Source organism: Nicotiana tomentosiformis, chromosome 8 (genome assembly GCF_000390325.3).
Source record: "Nicotiana tomentosiformis chromosome 8, ASM39032v3, whole genome shotgun sequence".
Classification (NCBI taxonomy): domain Eukaryota; kingdom Viridiplantae; phylum Streptophyta; class Magnoliopsida; order Solanales; family Solanaceae; genus Nicotiana; species Nicotiana tomentosiformis.
The window spans coordinates 10,457,989-10,480,748 of record NC_090819.1 but is presented as its reverse complement, the minus strand read 5'-3'; the positions used below and the strand labels follow the sequence as shown (position 1 = coordinate 10,480,748).

General features: G+C 40.7%; 2 protein-coding genes across 2 annotated transcripts; both read left to right on the top strand.

The window, feature by feature from the left end:
• Positions 1 to 17,780: 17,780 nt before the first annotated feature.
• Positions 17,781 to 18,542, top strand: LOC138897055 (uncharacterized). The gene has a single exon (XM_070183010.1). It carries the CDS (start codon positions 17,781 to 17,783, stop codon positions 18,540 to 18,542), a length of 762 nt encoding a protein of 253 aa, XP_070039111.1.
• Positions 18,543 to 20,591: 2,049 nt separating this feature from the next.
• Positions 20,592 to 21,280, top strand: LOC138897054 (uncharacterized). The gene is made up of 2 exons (XM_070183009.1): positions 20,592 to 21,046; positions 21,166 to 21,280. Exons 1-2 carry the CDS (start codon positions 20,592 to 20,594, stop codon positions 21,278 to 21,280), a joined length of 570 nt encoding a protein of 189 aa, XP_070039110.1.
• Positions 21,281 to 22,760: the final 1,480 nt, after the last annotated feature.

The following is a 22,760-nucleotide window of genomic DNA, read 5'->3' as shown; positions in this document are numbered from 1 at the left end:
TTCTATAAAAGGTAAAAATCTCCTAATTAGCTGATTGTCGGTACCTTAATGATACGCGTCAAGATTTTCGCTGTAATATCTGACCGGTCACAAATATTTTGGTCTTCTGTTGGTTAGGCTAACAATGTTTATTCGAGCTCAATCGGGGCTAAGGTTGACTCCGGGATTATGAACTCAATGTTCTTGAAGTCAGGCGTTCTGACCCTGGGTTCTAGATTGGTGGGACTCGGGGTCGATTTTCAGTCTTTGGTTGTCATGTTTCGAGCCTAACCTGCCATGTCGTAGGCGATATCGATTTTGACCGTATACAGATAGTCCCCTCGATTTTTGGAGAGTAGATTATGAGAAATGACACGAGCTTCCGTTTCTTTCTTCGACACCACACGACAAAACAGTCAAAACGTCTCGTTAGTCAAGTCTTTATGGCATTAAATGTTTGTTAGTTTCTAGTCGGCCACTTCTGGATGCGAACCGTCGTTGAAAAACTATAAAAACCCACTCATTTGTTCATTCAAAATTTACGTTCAAACCTTCTGCCCTCGTACCTTAGCAATCTTAATATTTTCAGGCACTTATATTTCGGTTATTTGAGATCTTTTTATAAGAACTTCTGTTCCGTCTTCATCCTAAACCACCAAGTGTACTCTTCTAACTTCCTCTTTTACTTCATTTTCAAATAAATGGAGAAGACTTCAAAAACCGTTCCCCAAAAAGAAACTCCTTCTACCTCGCAGTCGGCTACCGAAGAGACCGTTTCGAGGAACCAGTGATGGAACCTCCTCTGAAAATGTTCATCCTGGGAGGGTACCTGGTCAATGCTGATTTTAAGGTAAAAAAAACCCTCCTTCGTACCAGACCAGTGCGAGGAGGTCTCGAGGTACATTTGCTCGATCACCGAGGACATTCTTTTCAAAGTCAAAAAGGATTATAACTAGGTTCACAAACATGTGGTGGTTCCCAAACCTCACGAATTCATCACCACCCACATCGAGGGATTTGTTTAAGTGTTTACACGTATCCCTTCACGCTAGGGCCCTTGGACCCAGTTATCATCGAATTTTGCAAAAGATACGAGGTAACCCTCGGTCAAATTCACCATTCTTTATGGAGGATCGTAATCCTCCTCCGTTTCTTTGTAAGCAAGATCGAAGGGTGCCTTTTCAGGATCGACCACCTCATGCGTTTATACAGTCCCTGACTCTATCGAGGGGGATCAAGCTCGCCCATCGGGCCAGTAAAGTCGCGTTCTCGAGTATCGATGAAGATAGGGATCGAGGATGTCTAGGCTATTTCGTCTGAGTGATGACATCAGACTTGATCCCGGTCGAGCACATGCCGTTCCCTGAGAAGTGGAACATGAAAGGTAAGTATAATTTTGATTCCAAAAATTAATTAATCGCTTTTTTATTCGTTCTTATCGGTGTTTTGTGGTGGTGCAGCTGTTGCTCGGGTCCTGAATGCAGTTTCTCGACTCAAGGAGTGGATCGAGGGCATCGTATTACAAAGGCCTTATTCCGAGCGTTTGTGGCGCGAGCTTTCAAAGGGCCGATAGGAGGCCTGTTCGCACAGTGAGATCTTTTTCATGAGTAATATTTGGTTTCCCTTTTGCATCATTAAGTCCTCACTCATTTTATTTTCTTTCACAGGTTTATCCAAGGATGTCAAAATTAGGCCTTCGGCTGGTGAGGAGGACTTGCCCATCGAGTCTCCAGCTCCGGGTTAGGCTTGAGAAAAAAAGATGAGGCTCTCATAGATCGGAGAAAAAAAACCCAAGAAGGAGGCTGATCCGCAAGCCAAAACAAACTCCAGCTCCCAAATACTTGATTCGGACTCCCTCATAGGCTCATGGACGAGTCTAAAAAGGATAAAATTTTGGTGGCCTGAGAGTCATCGGTACCTAAAGAATGGGCATCTACCGAATGGGGGCCGATAGAGGCCAATCCCTACCAAACTCAAGAGGCCAATGCATCAGTGAGGGTCAAGAACGAGATCGCCTTCGTTCACGGACTCAATGTTCGGTAAAGCTCAGGTGGCAAAGGAGCGTTCAAATGAGGGAATCCAAGGAGCGAACGATCCCCTCCAAAGCATTTTTGATGGCGTGTATTCTATTGCCACAGAGGATATCACCGGATTGGGTGATGTAGAAGTACCAATAAAAAGTCTGCCCTTAGGGACAGTGGGTCTAGTTTAAGCCTGAGATTATTCAACCGGTTCCCTGCCCCGAGTGTCGATCTCGGTTGGAAGTAGTCGATCATTATCTCCGTTCTGGAGGACACACAGGTCCTTTTCGTGCATGTTGGGATAACTAATTATCTCCGGTTCCTGGTGATTGAAGAAGACCAAGCAAAGATGAACGAGGTGGAATCTCCATGCTTGTTCAATGAAACACAACATGCGTTGAATCGGGTAAGGTGTTACCAAACCTTTTCATTTTCCAGTTTTGGTTACTTAATGATCTTAATATTTTCCCTTGTATTCACAGGCCTCAGTGCTTCACCACGAGACCTTCCTCCGATACGAGAAGAACTGAGTCTCCTCGAGGCTAAAGCCAAAGAGTGTACTGATAAGAGAGAGATATATACAAATTTATTAGTGAGAAATGCGAGGAAGAGGCTAAGAGTGTTCGGGCCGAGTTGGACGTGACTTAGAAAGAACATGCCATCCTGGTGGAAGAGGTAAAAGTCTTTGAGGTTAGTGACAATGAACTAGACTTGGTGACTAATAGTGGAAATCTACAGGTCCAACAAAAAATCGATAAGGTCGACCAACTGCGAGATGATAAGGACACTGTCAAGGCCGAAACTGATGAATGGAGGGGCAGAATGGACCACCTTGCCTAAGAAAATGAGACTGCTCAAGCGCAACTAGCTTCGAATGAGTCTCAACTTCGAGTGGCAAAAGAAAAGGTCGAGGTGTAGGCCAAAAAGGTTATAGAGCTCCGATCCCAGCTAAGTTTGCCCGCCTCTGAGCGAGAAATTATGGCCAAGGAGCTTGAAACGGTCAAGTCAGTGACTGTGGTGCTTAAAGCCAATGTCGATGATATGGTGGCCCAATATAAGGCTAATGCCGAGGTGGCCCAGGACTGCTTGAAGGACGTTGTTGAATATGAAAAGTGGCGGTCACGAAGAGAGGCCCTCAAGGAGATTCATGCTCGGGGTTTTGATCTATCGATCGAGATCGAAATCGCTAAGGGGCTCGAGACCTAAGCCTAGGCCAAGAAGTTGGCCTACCCCGAAGAAGAAGAAGAAGAAGAAGAAGAAGAAGAAGACTGAGAGTTCCTATGGATCCGGGGGTGGAGAAGACCATGCTATTTATACGCCTTTGTAGAAGCTTTTTGCTTTTTATATTTTGTACTTGTGTACTTTTGTATTTTTTATCAAGGCCATTTGGCCTTTGTAAAGACTGTATATATAATATAAGGCTTGTTTTTCTCTTCGACAATTTATGAGTTTTGTTTCCCTTTGCTTTTATTTTTAATGTTTGTAAATATCAAAATGCCATAGCATAAAATAGTTAGGTCATGTTCGGAGGTTCGAACAGGCCTTGCCTTCGACATTATATTTTTAAGGCATCGTGGGGGTTCGGCATGACCGGAAACTTTTCCCAGAGTATTTATGATTTTTTAGATTATAGTTTGCCGAGGTTAGCCTTTAGAACCAGTTATGAAATTTTGAAGGCCTTGTTTTTTGTTACGGGTCTTGGACGTCTCCGAGCCATTTACCTTGAGTTATCCGGGCTTGCCTAAGATAACAGTCCCCGAATGGGGATGGCCGTAGCGTTTAAGGTTCGGGCACAACCTAATAGGTCTTGTGCCCCGGGCTCCGATAGCCTGAGTCGTCCGAGTTTGTTTTTGGACGGCAGTCCCCGATTAGGAGTGATTATTTGAACTCGGATAAGGCAGCCCTTGAGGTCGATACCTTTAGGGGATCGTCTGTAGGAAATTCCTTTAAGAAAGAAGAGATATTTTTAAGGGACAAAATACTTATTCGCAAGGTAGAGACTTATTTTTATTCTTGTGCATAATAGTTACACATGTGTACAAGCTTTGTGTCAGGGCTCGAGCAATCTATGCGGGCACAGTTTATTTGACCGTTTGGACCTTACAGTAAATCCTATCGATCGAGCCGAGACCATTCAATCATAAAGTTTCTTTAGAATACTGTTGTTGTGATCTTCAATACCATTCTGTAACCGGTCTTCAATTCTAAGTTAGTACGATTTACTATTGCCTCATTAAAAACATTGCTAGAAAACCTATTTGGGACAAAACTGGTTCAAGGGAAAAAGAGTGCAACACGTGCTTTCAGGCCTAAAAATTGTGCCGTTCCTTGTTTGTTACCTGCAAGTGTTAGTTCAAAATAAAAGAAATGAATGGGGTCATACCTTAGCAGTAATATCATTTCAAGTGAGTTATATTCCAGTTGTTTGGTAGTTGCTCACCGCTCATTGCACCGAGTTTGTAGGACCCCTTTTCGATGATCTCGATAATTCGATATAGACCTTCCCAGTTCGAACCCAGCTTCCCTTCGCTGGGGTTTCATGTGATTAGTGTGACCTTACTTAGTACCAAGTCCCCGATATTGAAATGTTGAAGGTTGGCACTTCGATTGTAATATCTTTCAATCCGCTATTTTTGGGCGGCTAACTGGACGAGGGATACTTCGCGCCTTTTCTCTAATAGATCTTGGCTCGTGTTCATAGCCTCGTCGTTTAATTCCTTGGTTGCATATCGGAACCCGAGACTCGGCTGACTTCGATCGGTATTAGAGCTTCGGCGCCGTAAACCAGTGAGAAATGGGTGGCCCTAGTACTAGACTTCGAGGTTGTACGGCATGCCCATAGGACTTCAGGTAGGATTTCCTTTCATTTTCCTTTGGCATCGGTCAACCTCTTTTTGATGTTTTGGAGTATAATTTCGTTGGTCGATTCTGCTTGTCCGTTCCCATTAGGGTGGTAGGGTGTTGATAGGATCCTTTTGATCTTATGATCTTTGAAAAATTTGCTTACTTTGCTGCCAATGAATTATTTCCCATTGTCGCATACGATCTCGGCCGACATTCCGAACCGGCATATGATGTGGTCCCAAATGAAATCGATGACTTCTTTCTCTTTGACTTTTTCGTATGCCCGGACTTCCACCCACTTAGAAAAATAATCAGTCATAAGCAATATAAATTGAGCCTTACCGGGTGCCCATGGAAGGGGGGCAACGATATCTATTCCCCACTTCATGAACGACCATGGTGACAACCAAATGCAGTAGCTCCCCGGGCTAATGAATAATCGGAGAGCGTCTTTGACATTCATCACATTTTCGCACGAAACTCCTTCGCGTCCTTCTCCATATCAATCCAGTAGTAGTCGACTCTGATCACTTTTCGAACCAATGATTCTACGCTTGAATGATTTCCACAGGTGCCTTCGTGGATTTCCCTCAAAACGTACTCGGTATCCCCTGGTCCTACACATATCGCGAGTGGGCCATCGAATGTTCTTTTGAATAGGGTTCCGTCTTCGGACAAGCTAAACCGGGCTGCCTTTGTACGCAGGGCCCTCGATTCTTTTGTATCAAAGGGTAGTTTTCCAGTCTTCAGATATTCTATATATTTATTTCTCCAGTCCTAAGTTAGGCTCGTTGAGTTAATCTCGGCATGGCCATCTTCCACTACTGATCTCATAAGTTGTATGACCGCCCCCGAGTTAAATTTGTCATCCTCGACCAATGATCCTAAGTTAGCAAGGGCATCGACCTCACTATTTTAATCCCGAGGTAAGTGTTGCAAAGTCCATTCTTTGAACCGATGTAATGTTACCTTCAACTTATCCAGGTACCTTTGCATTCATTCTTCTCTGACCTCGAACGTCCCCTTAATTTGGTTCACCATGAGGAGGGAGTCGCACTTGGCTTCGATCACCTCTACCCCCAAGCTTTTGGCTAGTTCGATACCTGCAATCATGGCCTCATATTTGGCCTCATTGTTAGTCAATTTCACAGCCCTAATAGATTGTCTAACTACATTGCCTCTTGGTGGATTTAATATGATGCCAAGTCTGGACCCTTTTGTGATCGAGGTGCCATCCGTAAAGAGGGTCCAGATCCCCGAGGAGGTTTCTGAGTTGACTAATAACTCTATTTCGACCTCGGGTATTAGGGCCAAAGTAAAGTCGTCCACACAGTCTGCCAAATTTAGAGATTTAATGGCGGTCCGGGGTTGATATTCAATATCGTACCCACTGATTTTCACGGCCCATTTAGCCAACCGTACCGAGAGCTCGGGATTATGCATAACATTCCTCAATGGGTAAGTAGTCATGACATATATGGGGTGACACTGGAAGTATGGTTTTATATTTCTAGAGGCACTTAGCAAAGCGAGCGTCAGCATTTCTAGGTGAGGGTACCTAGTTTCAGCCTCACCTAGGGTCCTGCTAACATAGTAAATTGGAAATTGCGTACCTTGCTCTTCTTGGACTAGGACTCCACTTACCGTAATCTCCGATACTGCTAAGTACTTTATTGACTCCTTTCAAAAGAGGTAACATCCGGTGAATCGGAATAGTATAGTTGTTCGTCTGTCTTCATCGTGTGAAGCAGCGGTGGGCTCGACAGATACCGCTTGAGTTCCTCCAAGGCCCGTTGGCACTCCGGGGTCCATGAAAAGTTATTCTTTTTCTTCAATAATGTGAAGAACTAGTGGCTCTTCTCGGAGGAACTAGAGATGAATCGCCCCAGGGTAGCTATGCGCTCGGTTAATCTTTGCATGGCCTTCACGTTGTCCACAACCGTGATATCTTTGATGGCTTTGATCTTGTCAGGGTTTATCTCGATCCCTCAATTGGATACCATGAATTCGAGGAATTTACCTGACTCAACTCCGAACACACACTTCTCCGGGTTCAACTTCATATTGTATTTCTTCAGTATGTTGAAGGTTTTCTACAAATATTTTAAATGGTCCTCTGCTCGCAGGGACTTAACCAATATATCGTCAATGTAAACCTCAATTTATTTTCCTATTTGTTCCTCGAACATCCGATTTACTAGGCGTTGGTAAGTGGTACCAATATTTTTTAATCCTATTTGTGTCGTACTTAGTGATGAAAGAGGTTTTTTCTTGACGGGTTCATCCGTATTTGGTTGTACCCGGAGTAGGCATCGAGAAAACTGAGGATCTTGTGGCCGGCCGTGGCATCGATCATACGATCGATGTTGGGCAAAGGGAATGTGTCCTTGGTACATGCCTTATTCAAATCCTTATAGTCTACACACATTCTTAATTTATTCCTTTTTTAGGGACTACCACTATATTTGCTAACTAATCCAGGTATTTGACCTCCCAAATGGACCCTATTTTAAGGAGTTTAGATACCTCGTCCTTGATGAAAGCATGTTTGAACTCGTATTGGGGTCTCCTCTTTTGCTTGACTGGATGGAACATCGGGTCCAGGCTTAGTTTGTGAGTGGTTATCTCCGGCGGGATCCCTGTCATATCAAGGTGGGACCAAATGAAATAATCTTCATTAGCTATAAGAGTTTTTTTCTGAGCTTGGGACTTAACCCCGTGCCTAGGTATACCTTTCGATCGGGCAAGAGTTTACTTAACATCACTTGTTCCAGTTCCTCGATCGTTGATTTTTTAGCGTCAGAGTCATCAGGGGCTATGAAAGATCTGGGGACCCCATAATCATCGTCTTCATCAGTCCCATGTTTCCCCGATTGAGTTGGGGCTGGTGTCGGTAATTGCTATTTAGCTTCTTGCTTTGCGGCCGAACTCGGCCCCTTTGTGGATCCATGTCCTCCCGAACAAAGTGTTGTACCTCATGTCTCCTTCGATCACATAAAACTTAGCTTTATGGTCCCGACGGTGTTCACTGGTAATGTTTTCTCCCCCTTAGTGATTTCACATGCCATGTTGAATCCATTTAGTACTCGTACTGCAGGCATGATTTGATCATGTACGCCGATCTGCTCCACAACCCTCGATCGGATGATGTTAACAAAGTCGTTTTTACTCATGAGTCCCCGGTTGCTCTAACCTCGATCACTTCTCCTTTCATTTCTCATAGAGTTCCACCCTAGCCCACTGCTTCTTCGGTCTCCATTATACGCCTGATACCGATCCCTGTTTGGTCTCGGTTCACGATCAATGTCTCTCTTACTCCTGTTGATGGTTCTGACGGGATAAACGGACCCGAAGGGGCCCCAAGTTGATCATCTTCTACTCTGATTTTCGATTGATACCGATTATGAACTTATTCCTAAGTAACGGCCGGATATTCTATCAGGTTTTGTTTCAACTACTGTGAAGCCACCGAGCTTCGAACATTGAACCCTTGGGTGAAAGCCTGAACAACCCAATCATCAGCTACCGGTGGAAGGTCCATTCGTTGCATTTGAAATCAGGACACGAACTCTTTGATCATATCATTATCCTTTTGTTTTACTTTGAAAAGGTCTGATTTCCCGGTCTCGACCTTGATGGCCCCGGCGTGTGATTTCACGAAAGAATCCGCAAGCATAGAAAATGAGTCAATAGAATTAGGATGTAAGTTGTGATACCATATCATAGCCCCTTTTGACAGGGTCTCTCCGAACTTCTTCAATAGGACAGACACGATCTCATCATCCTCTAAGTCGTTCCCTTTGATGGAACATGTGTAAGAGGTTACATGCTCATTTGGGTCAGTTGTTCTATTATACTTAGCAATCTAGGGCCTGCGGAATTTCTTAGGGATCGACTTTGGATCCACGCTCGGAGGAAACGGTTTTTTGCATGAACTTCTTGGAATCCAGGCCTTTCAATATCGGCGGTGCTCCTAGGATTTGGTCTACCCTGGATTTGTAGGTTTCTACCTTTTTGTCATTAGTTTCGATTTTCTTCTCCCCCGATTCTACATGTTTTGTCAGTTCTTCAAGCATCTTTATGATCTCGGGGTTAACCCCCGATTCATTTTCATTTGACCTTTTTGCGGCCGGTTCATCCCTACGGGTGACTTCCCGGGGTGGATCGGGTTCAACTTTGCTCGATGCACGACTTTGGTTTTGTAACTGACTTATCGCCGCCTATTGAGCCTGCAACATTTCGAAGATCACCCGTAAACCGATCCCGTCTCTTCCAATATTTTGAGCTGCCGATCGGGCTACACCGCGGATGCTATTCTCGGGGTAGGTAGGCAGGTTTGTGTCGATGGCCACATATGAATTAATGTCGATTAGGTCTGCAATCGGAATTTCGATGGGATCAACGGGCGGTACCTTGTCACCGGGCGCTATGTTGTTATTTTCACCGTGATGACCAGACTCATTGTCAACATGTAGGGGTGCCGATTTAGAGTTTGACATCTTGAATTTTAACATGAACTTAGAGACACTCTAAAGAACAAGTGTAAAGTAGTGTGCGTTATGGAGACTTGTATCAAATAACCACTATTATCCTTAGTCCCACGGTGGGCTCCAACCTATTTACCCTCAAAATCGGATAACAATTGAATTTATAAGTGATTTTAAGGATACGTGGATTAACTTGACACAAAATGATAAATCAGATTGTAATTGAAATAAATAATGATAAAGTAAATACAAACCACACGAATTGAACAGTTTCAGCCTTGGAAGGTTAGCCACCCTCGAGACAAACGTATTTCGATCGATATCAAGACAGAAGAATAAGAACTTATAGAGAATAATAATGTATTGCTTTGGAATGCGTGTTACAATGTCCTCAATGAATTATCAGACCCCCTTTATATATTAGAGGTGTCATACTTTAGGTACAATTCTATAAAAGGTAAAAGTCCCTTGATTAGTTTATTGTCGGTTCCTTACTGATACGTGCCGAGATTCCCACCATAATATCCGACCGGTCACGGATATTTCGGTCTTCTATTGGTAGGCTAACAATGTTTCTTTGAGCTCGATCGGGGCGAAGGTCAACTACGGGATTACGAACTCAATGTTCTCGAAGGCAGTCGTTCTGACCCCGGGTTCTAGATCAGTGGGAGTCGGGGTTGATCTTCAGTCTTTGATTGTCATGTTCCAAGCCTAACCTGCCTTGTCGTAGGCGAGCTTAATTTCGACCGTATACAATGTACTCCATTTCAAATTTGAAAAGACATTATCTTTAAGCAATCATTTTAAGTACGTTAGGTAGGCATTTGATGCTTATCTTGAATAAAACACATTCACAATTGAACTTATTATATTTTTAAAATTTTAAATTCTATCTATTATTTATTAATAATCTTAATAAATTTTTATACATAAACTTGTGCATCACATCAAATATACTCGATTAACCTGGTACTGTAATGCTACATCCGCCTACGGGGAAAGCTCCATTAATATTTGATACATCATATCCGTTCAAGTATTTGCACTACAGCCTTTTCTACAGCCTTTTCTTTTAGTTTAGAGGGGTACGATATTAAGTGCAAAAAATATTTCCAGTGAAAGTTACGAGTGGCGGAGCTAGTTCTTCGGATACAGATTCGGTTGAACTCGATAACTTTTGTCCAAATTCTATATTTGTCTTAAAAATCTATTGAATTATGCACAAATTATTAATTTAGAACCCAATAATTTAAAAGAATTAAAATATTGAACCCATAAATTACAAATCCCGGCTCCGCCTTTGAAAATTACAGCGGTCTTCAATCATAAACCCAATCTTCTATGTGAACGTGACAAATTTGTATTTGTAACACTACTTACAGCTGGCATTATTTCGCCAAAAAAATTATTTCCCAAAAAAAAAAAAAAAAAACTTCATACATGTTTATGCTGGTAATACCATTTTCATTAACACTATGTATGTGTATAATAGTTAAACATGGTTTAAAAATAATACACCGCAAATAACAATTTTAGGACAAAAAGTAAATTTCAAAATCGACATAAGATTGTAGAAATGAATACTCACAGAAGAAATGAAAAAAGACTTCCAACGGTTTAATAGCACACAAGAACATTGCAATATCTCATTGTAAAACAGAGAAATTCTCAATTGATTCTATTTCGATTCTTCTTCGTACAAACACTGGAACCAGAGCTAGCTGGTTTTCCGCGAAATATGTTAAGGCGCAACAATTGACTGCCTTTTTGATATTTAAAAAAATCTACTTTTCTGACATTACATATTTTTTATTTTGTCAAAAGAAATGAACAGAGCTAAGCGATTTGTCGAAACTGTGAGATGTAAAAATACATCGGCAGAAGGAGCGTTTCGCCTAGGGCTGTTCAAAATCGAACTGAAACCATTAACCGAACCAAACCGATAGCTTATTGGTATCAGATTATCGGGGTAATTGATGGTGAACGGATTGAGATTTTATAATTAACGGTTAAACGGTTTGGGGGCGGATTACTTAATTTTCTTATCGGGTAAACCGTTAACCCGTTAAGAATTTTTATATTTATACTTTTACCCCCTATGTATATAAAATACTACTGAGAAATCGCCAATTACTAGAGCTTAGAAAATCTTTCAGCAGTTCTGCAACGTAACTTAGATGTCTTCTGCATCAAAAATGTCATCTAAGTTACTTAGTTTCCACTTAGATGCCTTAGAAGTTACGTTCCAACAGATTCAGACTATGTACTTGCAGCAGATTCAGACTATGTTGCCTTAGATGACATTTGGACTAAGTAACTTAGATGCCTTTGTAATAACTAAATGAAAAATAAGTAGAAACTAATAAGAAGTTAAATGTGCATCTGTATTCTGTGCAATAGTGATATAATTATTTTTTTTCATAGCAGAATTTTATCAGCTATATAATACAATTGTTTAATCAATACTTTCCGGAAAATATGAATGAAAATTGAGATAGTGCAAACACAATTCCAAGATAGAACCAAAGAAGACATCAACACAACATCTCAAGATAGAACTAGAGAAAGAGATCTATGATAATGGCTAGAACTGGAAGTAATTTGTAGATCTCATATGGTATTGATCGAATGATTGTTCAAAAAAATTTCATTTGACTTAGCCAATAAACCGTCCGATAATCGTTAATCTGATACCAATCCGTCTGTCGTCTAATTGGATGGCTAGCGAATTACTATATTTATAATCTGATAACCGATAAATCAAACCGTTAAGCGTAATTATTCGCCCGATAAGCACCTCTAATTTCGCCTTTAGAGAAAAGCCTCAACGCGAGCAATTTCCAATTTTTTTAATACAATCATCTTATATATAGTGCGATAAAGTTGAATTATTGATCAGTATTGATATAGTGCGATAAAGACAAGAAGGGGTCTGTAGAGATAGTCAGTAACCTGAATTCAAAACTATTAATGTCTTTTTCTTTGAAATTCAAGTTAATTTGAGATATGACAATTATTGGTCAATGATCATGGTAACTTAAAAAATTGTGCATTTTTAAAGTGGTTACTTAGTAATTAAACTCTTTAATTCCTATTTGGATCGGGATGTTTTTTTCATTATTTTATCTCCGTTGTTTTATTGCTACGACTATGCTGAGCTGGGTCTATCAGAAATAGCATATATGTTTCATACGTAAAACGGTACAGTTAAATTTGTATATGATATATAGACAAGTGAATCGATTTGATTCTAAAATGATAAATAAATTAAACAAGAATGCAATACTTAGCGTTGAAATAGAGATAAGATAGCAGAAATCCTGATTTCGGGAGCAGAGCTTCCAGAGGCAGTAGTAAAAGTAGTAATAAACAAGAATATAAAATATTATTGAGCTTTGAACACAATATAGTATTTTCTTGTGAGAAAATTTGTGTCCTTTACAATGGTTCTAGAGCTCACTATTTATAGTTGTACTTAGGGAATAAGGTCTTAGGATCAAACCCTTCTTTAATGACAATTATGAGGGCAATTGAAAAATGTGTATTGGTAGGCAATGAATGTCATATTCTCTGTAACAGACCATATACTTAATGCTATAGAATATTCTCCATTAAATGCTACCAGGTGACACGCATTTACTTCGCCTTTATGAATACCATTCTCTTCGGTAACAAACAAGATCGTTGCCTTCAGACCTGATTGTTTTGTCTTCGGCTCCATGTGTCGCTTTATCATGCGAGCATTTAATATGAACATATTTTACCCTATACAGATAGGCCCCCTGCTTTCCAGTGGTATAATCTTGTGTCACCGGGAAGTTGGTAAAGATACATTTCTTGGCGGGAAATTCTCTGACCCCCTCTTAAAAGTTTCTGACGGTTGATTAGACGTACGTCTTTCCGCATTTAATGCCCCGAACACGCATCATCCCATGATTCAACAACACTTTTACCGGTTATTGAGATAATTATGGCCACGATTTTAGCTGTATATTCCTTTACTTATACGCATCAACCTTCTCCATTTACACTTCATAACTTTCCAAACTCTCTTTACTCAACTCATACTTGTTTTCAACTCTCTCTAATCTTCTTTTTCAGAAAAAAAAAATTCTCCCTTCTACTAAATATGATTTCTTCTTTCAAAAATCCCAGTTCTTCAAAGAACAAAGGAAGTGTTGATGATGCTGCTCCTCCCACGGTGAGCACCATTATTCCAAGAAGGCTTATTACAACTAAGGACTTTGGTAATCATCGAGTGGTTTATTATTGTAGTTATTGTAGGCTCTCACCTCTATCCTCTTTTACGGTCTAGTTGCGTGAGGTGTGAGGTGATTTGTTGCTAGTTCAAATACCTGTGCGAATGGTCTAGAACTTGTGGTGATCCTCTCTTGGCACCCGGACCTTCCTTAACACTTTTGTGAAATAAGTGGCTTAAGGTATATATTTGGGGGGAGAGCTGAGGAATTTGAAAGAGGTATTAAGGCACCAAAAAGAGGAAAAATGATCTCTATGAAAAGAGAAGGCAAGAAAAGAAAAGGTACAAAAAGAAAAATGCAAAAAAAAAAAGAATAAAAGGAAGGGTTGATGGAATCAAAAAGAGGTAATTATCCCTAATACGAGCATCAAGGGAGAAAAAGAATGAAATGAACAAGAAAGATTAATGTCAAGTCTCTCTAACCCGCGAGAAAAAAATGCCTCTAAGAAGTGGTAAATGTGAGCTAAGAAATGAAAATATGGAGTGCTTAAGGAAATGTGTAACCACTTACTCATATGGTATCCTACCCCAATCCAAAAGCATGTATTACAACCCGTAAGAAGTCCTACTTGATTTCGAACCGAGTGAACCTACATTAATGGTGATTTAGATGAAGGGCAAGCCTATGGTACTTGAAGTCGTACTTGTGACATTCTCTTGTGAGAGAAGAGTGAACCTTTCATGAATCTTAAGATTGAGTGCTAACTTTTGAAGTGAGCTTGGCAAATGAAAGGTATAGGAGGAAGAGTTTGGAGTCCACCATGATCTACATGATGGAACAAGAGTCTTTGATGAGTAAAGTCAATTCTTGAAGCTCAAATATCACATTAGAACTATATGTGCATGATACTTGATTTGTCACCTTGTTGATAATGCATGAGTAGTATGGGTAATTGTTGATCCCAACTGAGTATGAATGGCTCACCATTGACTCGCTGTAATGACCTTTCACTCTGAGGAGGTGGGAACTAATCTATTTTCTTGAGGACAAGCAAATACTTAAGTTTGGGAGAGTTGATAAGTGTAGATTTTGACCACTTATTAGTACCTTTTTACATTTGTTTTAATCCGAAAATGTTGATTTATGTTCCCAAAACTAACAAAAGTATGCAAATTACAGGAATGTTGGAGATTTGGACTCAAATGAAGAAATCCAATTAAAAAATGAGTGTTTCGTCTCACAAGGCAAAAAAGGGGCGCAACATACCAAAAGTGCGGTCCGCAGAACTATTAATGTGGTCGCAGAAGAAAGTGTAGGCTGCAAAATTCTCCTTGAAGCTGCAAATCTATTGTTGAAGCTTTGAGGTAGAATGAAAAGAAGTTCGTACCGCACACAATTTGTGCGGCCGCAAAACATGATCGCACTGACAAGAATTCAAAACGTTCAAAGAGTGTGCAAAAAGACCAAGACTGAAGTCTTGCCTGAAGTGCAGACCGCACCGCACCGCAGAAACTGAAGTGTAGTCGCAGATCAAATTGTGCGGCTGCAAAATCCCTCAACCTGCAAGCTTAAGCAAAATACGGACCGCACATGACATTGTGCGACTGCAGAACCTCCCGAAGGGCATTTTTGTTATTGAATTTTCAGCCACTATAAATAGTCGGGAATCACCGTTTTAGGTCAAGTTTTGAAGTTTTTTTAGCCTTGTTCAAGCTTTAATTTTAGAATTAATAGTTACAAATATTTATTCATGCCTTTTTGACTTGGTCTTTACTTGAAAGAGAGACTTGGTCTAGAAAAACTTGGCTAACAAGAAATTGGACTAGTTGAGCTTTTGATTAGCCTAATTAAAGTGTTTGAACTAGAGATAGGAAAAATCCGATTTGAGCTCATATCAACTATTTGGTTTGATACCCATTTGAGCTTGAAGTTTATTTAGTTCATAGAAGTAATTTGCAACATCAAATTGTTTAGAAGTGTATTAAAGTTATTTCTTCTACACGCATCGAGTGTACACTCTAACACCCATTCTTAGCTCCCTCTCAAAATTGATCCCGACTCATAGTTGGGTACTATTCTTCCAACGACCTCTTCCACTCATTGTTGAGTGTGGATTGGGAGTGGATCAATTTTTGGCGCCGTTGCCGGGGAGTTTTAACGGTGTTAGCTATATATTTGAGTGTGTTTTTGGAATATCTTATTTCCCTTTCGTGTTACTAACTTGTTTAAGAAATTATAGGTACAAACATGGAAAACAATGAGCTCGAAAATTTACCTTTGGGTGACTTGGATGGCGAGGAGGAACAAGTCGATGAGGTACCTCAAGTGCCACAAGCTAATCGGAAAGGTTGGATACCACATGACAATGTGCCCGTTCCACCCCCACCTCCACCACATCCACCACAAGTGGCTCAACACCGGATATTGCCCAACGAAGGTTATGCTAGTGCAATAGTGCTTCCCCGTATTAGGGCGGGCAACTTTCAAATCACCAACGTGATGCTCACTCTACTTGAGCAATGGGGCTTCTTCACCGGTACACCAACCAAAAATACTTACAAATATTTGATGGTCTTTGTGGATACATGTTGGGGGAGCAAGCAAACTAATGTTTCCGAGGATGCATTGAGGCTAAGGCTTTTTCCTTTCTCTCTATGAGGGAAAGCTTTAGATTGGTTGGAACATTTGCCAAACTATTCAATTCACACTTGAGATGAGTTGGCTGACAAGTTTATTGCTAGGTTTTCCTCTCTCGAGCACACGGCTATACTTCGAGATAAGATTTTGGCATTCAAACAAGAGTCAAATGAACCACTACACAAAATTTGGGAACATTATAGAACTATGGTTAATGAATGTCCCAACAAAGATATGACAGAAAACATATTGCAACAAGCCTTTTATCATGGGATTAACACAACCAACCAATGTGTAGTGAATCAGCTAGCCGGGGGGAACTTTATGACTATGCCTTATGTGGAGACGTGTGACATCCTAGATGAGATGGAAGAGACATCATCAGCTTGGCAATCTCCGGCCAATGTCCCACTAGGTGATCCGAATATAATCCACCTTCACAAAGAATTGCAAGACCACGGGCAAGACATTTCCGAATTGACCACTACCATGACTCAACTATCAAAGGCCCAACTAAATCAAGTGCAAGCCCCTAAGCAAGTTCATGTTATGAAGGGAGTGAATGTTTTGGTGAACAAGAAGAGGACCAAGGGTTCACAAATGCAAACCCGAGTGGAGAACTATGTCCAAGATGATGGTGGTTTTGATCAAGATGATTCTTATAATAAGCAAGAGGAAGAAGTGCAATATGTGAACAATTTTCAAGGGCAACGAAACAACTTCCAAGACCCAAACCAACAACAATGACGACCACATAACAACCATGGCAATTAGAGATCTAATAATCAAGGAAATTGGCATAACAACAATAATCAAGGAAATTTGAGTGGAAACAACCAAGGAAATTGGGGAGGTAGAAATCAAGGTGGTTGGGGTAATAATCAAGGCAATCGGGAGTCGGGCTTTCAAAGACCCCCAATGTATCAACAATCGAACAACCCACCTCCTTATTCTTCCTATGGTTTAAGTTCTTCAAACAATGAAATGGACGTATTGAGAATATGTTCAAGCAAATAATGAAAAAGAATGCCAATTCGGATGCCCAACTTGCCTCGCACCAGTCACAACACATCAATCCGAAATCTAGAAGGTCAAATGAGGAAAATCACTCAAGCTTTAAATTCTCGTCCTAAGGGTGCACTACCAAGTGACACGGTGGTGAACCCAAATGGTGGTAAAAATACGGGGTATGCTATGGCGGTTATCACAAGAAGTGGAAGAGGCGGGAATACACCTACTTCAAGTGCAAGGAGACTTGTTGATGATGACCAAGTGATGCAAGAAGAAGATATCCCAAACAATATGGTTCAAGAAAATTAAGAAGTTCAGATTGATATTGATGATAGTTTAGAAGAGACTCAAGAGGAGTTAAATACGTCTAGGGAACACATCATTGACATACCAGAACTAGTAGTGCAATAGTCTAAGGCACTCTTTCCTAATCATCCACCTCCATACCCTCAAAGACTTGCCAAGCAAAATGGTGAGAATCAATTCAAGAAATTCATTCAAATGATGAAGAGTCTTTCAATCAATGAGCCATTGGTGGAATCTTTGGAACAAATGCCCGGCTATGCAAAGTCACTCATCAAGTGAGTGCGATTGGTCATTCAATGGCTCATAAGATAGAGGATCTTGGTGCTTTCACGATTTCTTGTACAATTGGAAGTGTCGAGTTTGCTAAATCTCTTTGTGATCTTGGGGCAAGTATAAATTTGATGTCTTATTCGGTTTTCAAGACTTTGGAGATTGGGAAATCAAGACCTACTTCTATGAGCTTGCAAATGGCCGATCGTATCATGAAAAGGCCATTGTGTGTGATCGAAGATGTTTTAGTCCGGGTTGATAAATTCATTCTTCTAGTGGACTTTGTCATTCTAGATTGTGAAGTTGATTATGAAGTTTCAATCATTCTTGGGAGACCTTTCCTTGCTACGTTCAAGGCTCTTTGTGATGTAGAAGCCAGAGAACTCACTTTATGGTTTGGTGATGAAAAAATGGTATTCCATGTGTGTAAGTCTATGTGGTATCCAACTAGCAATGAAGTGTGCTCTTTTGTGGACTTGGTGACTAATATTATTGTCGATGATACAAGTGGCACTATAAATATTGGTGATATGTTGGAGGCCTTTTCGCTCAATTTTGATGATGACGAGATGGCTGGTTTCATGGAATGCGTGAACTCTTTGCAAGGAATAGGGTCATATAACTATGCACCACGTAAATTATCTTTGGATATTGAAAATAGGAAGACTCCTCCTATAAAGCCTTCTATTGAAGATCCACCTACTTTGGAGTTGAAGCCATTGCCTCCACACCTTCGATATGAATTTCTTGTCCCTTGTTCTTTACCGATTATTCTTCCTCTTGCTTGACTAACGTGCAGGTTGATTCCATATTGGCGGTGTTACACAAGAGGAAGAATATAATTGGGTGGACCTTGGCGGATATTCAGGTATAAGCCCCGCCTTTTGCACGCATAAGATCAAGTTGAAGGATGGTGCTAAACCGTCTATTGAACATCCAAGAAGACTCAATAAGGCCATGCAAGAAGTTGTGAAGAAGAAGATTATCAAGTGGTTGAATGTTGGGGTTCTCTATCCCATCTCTGATAGTTCATGGACCTCCCCGGTTCAATGTGTCCCAAATATGGGGGGCATGACGGTGGTTACCAGTGATAAGAATGAATTGATTCTTACAAGAACGGTGACCGGTTGGAGGATTTATATGGATTATCGCAAGCTCAACAAAGTGACAAGGAGGGATCACTTTCCACTTCCTTTCTTAGATCAAATGCTCAATAGATTGGCTGGGTGTGTTTTCTATTACTTTCTTGATGGGTACTCAAGTTACAAGTAAATTATCATTGCTCCAAAAAATCAAGAGAAAATAACCTTTCCATGTCCCTATGGTACTTTTTCTTTCAAGAGGATGCCATTCGGTTTGTGCAATGCACATGCGACTTTTCAACGGTTTATGATGGCTATTTTCACGGACATGGTAGAGAACTACCTTGAAGTTTTCATGGATGACTTCTCGGTGGTTGGGGATTCATTTGATGACTGTCTTGCAAATTTGGACAAAGTGTTGGCCAAATGTGAAGAAACCAACTTGGTACTCAATTGGCAGAAATGTCATTTCATGGTTGACGAAGTATTGTCCTTGGCCATAAAATCTCAAGGAATGGAATTGAAGTTGACATGCAAAGATTTAAGTAATTTATAAGCTTTCACCCCTAACTTCGGTGAAGGGTGTGCTAATTATTTTAGGCCATATGGGTTTTTACCGGCGCTTTGTCAAAGGTTTCTCTAAAGTGGTGAACCCATTGTGCAATATCCTTGAGAAGGATGCTAAGTTCAAATTCAATAATGATTGCATGTGAGCATTTGAATTTTTGAAGCTTAAGTTGACAACTACTTCTATCATTACCGCTCCAAATTGGAGTGTGCCTTTTGAACTCATGTGTGATGCAAGTGATGTAGCAATTTGGGCTATTTTAGGGCAACGTATTAACAAAATTTTCCAATGATGTAACAAAATTTTCTACTATGCTAATAAGACCATGAATAGTGCCCAAGTCAATTATACCGTTACGGAGAAAGAGCTCATTGCTATTGTGTTTACAAAATAGAAGTTTCGCCCGTACTTGATGGGTGCCAAAGTTATTGTCCACACTGACCATGCGACGCTTCAATGACATCCAACATAGGAAAGGTAGTGAAAACCATGTGGCGGACCACTTGTCTCATTTGGAGGATGAGGGGAGGCCGCATGATGGCCTTGAAATCAATGACTCATTTCCCGATGAGCAACTTTTGGCAATTTCAATGAAAGAGGTGCCATGGTTCGCGGATTTGGCAAATTGTCTTCTGAGTGGAATCATTCTGGATGAGTTCTCTTCAAACCAAAGGAAGAAGATCTAAAGAGATTGTCAATATTATTATTGGGATGAACCATACATTTTTTGGATTTGTACAGATGGGGTGATTAGGAGGTATGTGCCGGAATAAGAGCAAGGTGATATTCTTGGGGCTTGTCATTCTTCACCATATGGTGGTCATCATGGTGGAGCAAGAACGACGGTCAAAGTGCTTAGTTGTGGTTTCTATTGGCCTACTCTTTACAAGGATACTAGTGATGTGGTGAAAATGGGTGATGAATGTCAACTGGTTGGTGGAATCTCAAAGAAAACTGAAATGCCTCACATAACCATCTTGGATATTGATATTTTCGATGTTTGGGGCATTAACTTCATGGTCCTTTTGTGAGCTCTTGTGGAAACACCTACATCTTGGTCGCGGTGGATTATGTGTCCAAATGGGTTGAGGTCATCGCTTTACCCAAAAATAAGGCGAGAAGTGTAGTGGTTTTCTTGAAGAAGAATATTTTTACAAGATTTGGTACTCCACGTGCAATCAAAAGTGATGGGGGGTCACACTTTTGCAACAAAGCTTTTGACACGTTACTTATCGATTTTATCAAATTTAAAAAAGTCCTTCTCTCTATTCAAAATGGTGGAGCTTTCGATCAAGATCTTTAGCAAGTATGGTGTTACTCGCAAGGTCACAACTCCCTATCGCCAACAATATAGTGAGCAAGTGGAAGTCTCCAACCGGGAGATAAAGAGTATCTTGTCTAAAATGGTGAATGTTAATCGGGCAGATTGGTCCAAAAAGCTTGATGATGCGTTATGGACTTATTGGACGGATTACAAAACACCTATCGGGCTGTCTCCATACCGGTTAGTGTTCGGGAAATCTTATCATCTTCCGGTGGAACTAGAGCACAAAGCAATGTGGGCTCTAAAGAAATTGAATCTTGATTGGGATATAACCTCTAACTTGCAGGTTACACATTTTTATGAATTGGATGAGTTCTGGTACCATGCTTATGCGAGTTCGTCCTTGTACAAAAAAAAAAGATAAAATATCTTCATGACAAATACATTTGAAATAAGGAGTTCAAGGTGGGCGATCTTGCATTTTTATTTAACTCAAGGTTGAGAATATTTTCTGGGAAGCTAAAATCCAAGTGGAGTGGTCCATTTGAAATTGTTGGTGTGAAACCTTTTGGTGCATTAGACTTGAAGAACAAAAATAATGAAGTATTTTGAGTCAATGGTCACTGGGTGATGCACTACTTGGGAAAGGTTGGAGCGTGGTGGCGGTCATTTACTTCACTTGAGGGTATTTTGTGTCGTGCCGCGACGTTAAATCAGGCATTTCTTGGGAGGCAACCCATGTTCTTTTCTTTTTTATTTCGTAGTTAGATGTTATTTGTGTTATAACTTGATTTGAAATGTGCTACAGGGTTGAGTGTGACTTGCAAGAAAGGTGAACTAAAAAATGGTTGAGTGTTGAAGGATCTGCGGACCGCACTTTATTTGTGTGGACCGCATAATCTATGTTCCACGGCAGAAGGATATTCGCGGCCGCACATTTCACATACGGATCACACAATTGAAAGCTCGCCAAAGTGTGAAAATTTAAACTCTCTGAAGTTGGAGTCTGTCATTGCAACCCAAATCTATGGTCGCAATACGATTTGTGCGGCCGCACTCAAAACTGTGCAGACCACACATGAGGTTCAGAGTGGGAAGTCCCAGGTGCAAGAGTGCGGACCGCATATTAAAATCTACGGTCGTACTCGAACCCTTTTCCCTTTTAGGATTCTTAGTATAAATAGAAACCTTGAGTTCATTTTACACTTTTCACTCTCCTCACAATCAGTGTTACTCTGCAAAGTTCCTGAGATATTTTCATTGTCCCACACACACACCTACATGTGCTTATACACCCAATGCACTCACTCTATCTAGTATGCTTCATTTCATATTAAATTTTTGTGTTAGTTTAATTTTTAAAATTTTAGTTTCTTTTAGGCCATCTGTTATTAGAGTTCATCCATGTGTCCATGTGGGGTAGATCTGAACTGAGTAGTTGATAATGCAAGCTATAATGGGTTGGGTTAGTGAGATTTCATGTTTATACCATATTGCCATGTCTATTTGTACAGGTAATTACAAAATCTAAGTAGAAAAAGAGAGCATGTACGTAATTTTTGAAATTTGCGGCCGCACTTGAATTTGTGCGGTCCGCAGTTTGGTGTTTTGGGCAACCTGGTGAAGGAAGTGCTTCAGCGACCGCACTTCAATTGTACAGAAACATCTGAGAGAGGCCGCACTAAAAAATGTGTGAATCACAGATGTAATCTGAGGCTGCAAAACAGCCCCCGCACTATCTTTGGAGAGGGGCTTCTGAGCCTCTGATGTTTTGTGACAGAAGTGTGGCCGCACTTGCAATTGTATGGTCCGCGCTTCCTGTTTGCGGCCACACATAAAAAATAATCGGACCACAGATACCAATTCCAGCAGCCTGTTGTTTTTTTCGCAACCTCACGATGTCCACAATGTTCTACATTATCTACATAAGTCGTGAATGTGTTGAATGGTGACTTGCAACTATCAATCCTCTTTCCTTTGATACAGACAATGGTTCGATCGCGTGGCTATGGCAAAACTACAAAAGGATGAGGTGAATATTCTAGGGGTCGAAGTAGAGGTACCTTGCCCCTTGGTCAGCCCAAAACTATCA

Excerpts from the sequence above, each read along its gene's own strand:
- LOC138897055 (XM_070183010.1), top strand. The coding sequence starts at position 17,781 with ATGGCTCATAAGATAGAGGATCTTGGTGCTTTCACGATTTCTTGTACA.
- LOC138897054 (XM_070183009.1), top strand. The coding sequence starts at position 20,592 with ATGGGGGGTCACACTTTTGCAACAAAGCTTTTGACACGTTACTTATCG. Across the intron at positions 21,047-21,165 it reads TATGAATTGGATGAGTTCTG|GTTGAGAATATTTTCTGGGA; the intron begins GTACCATGCTTA and ends ATTTAACTCAAG.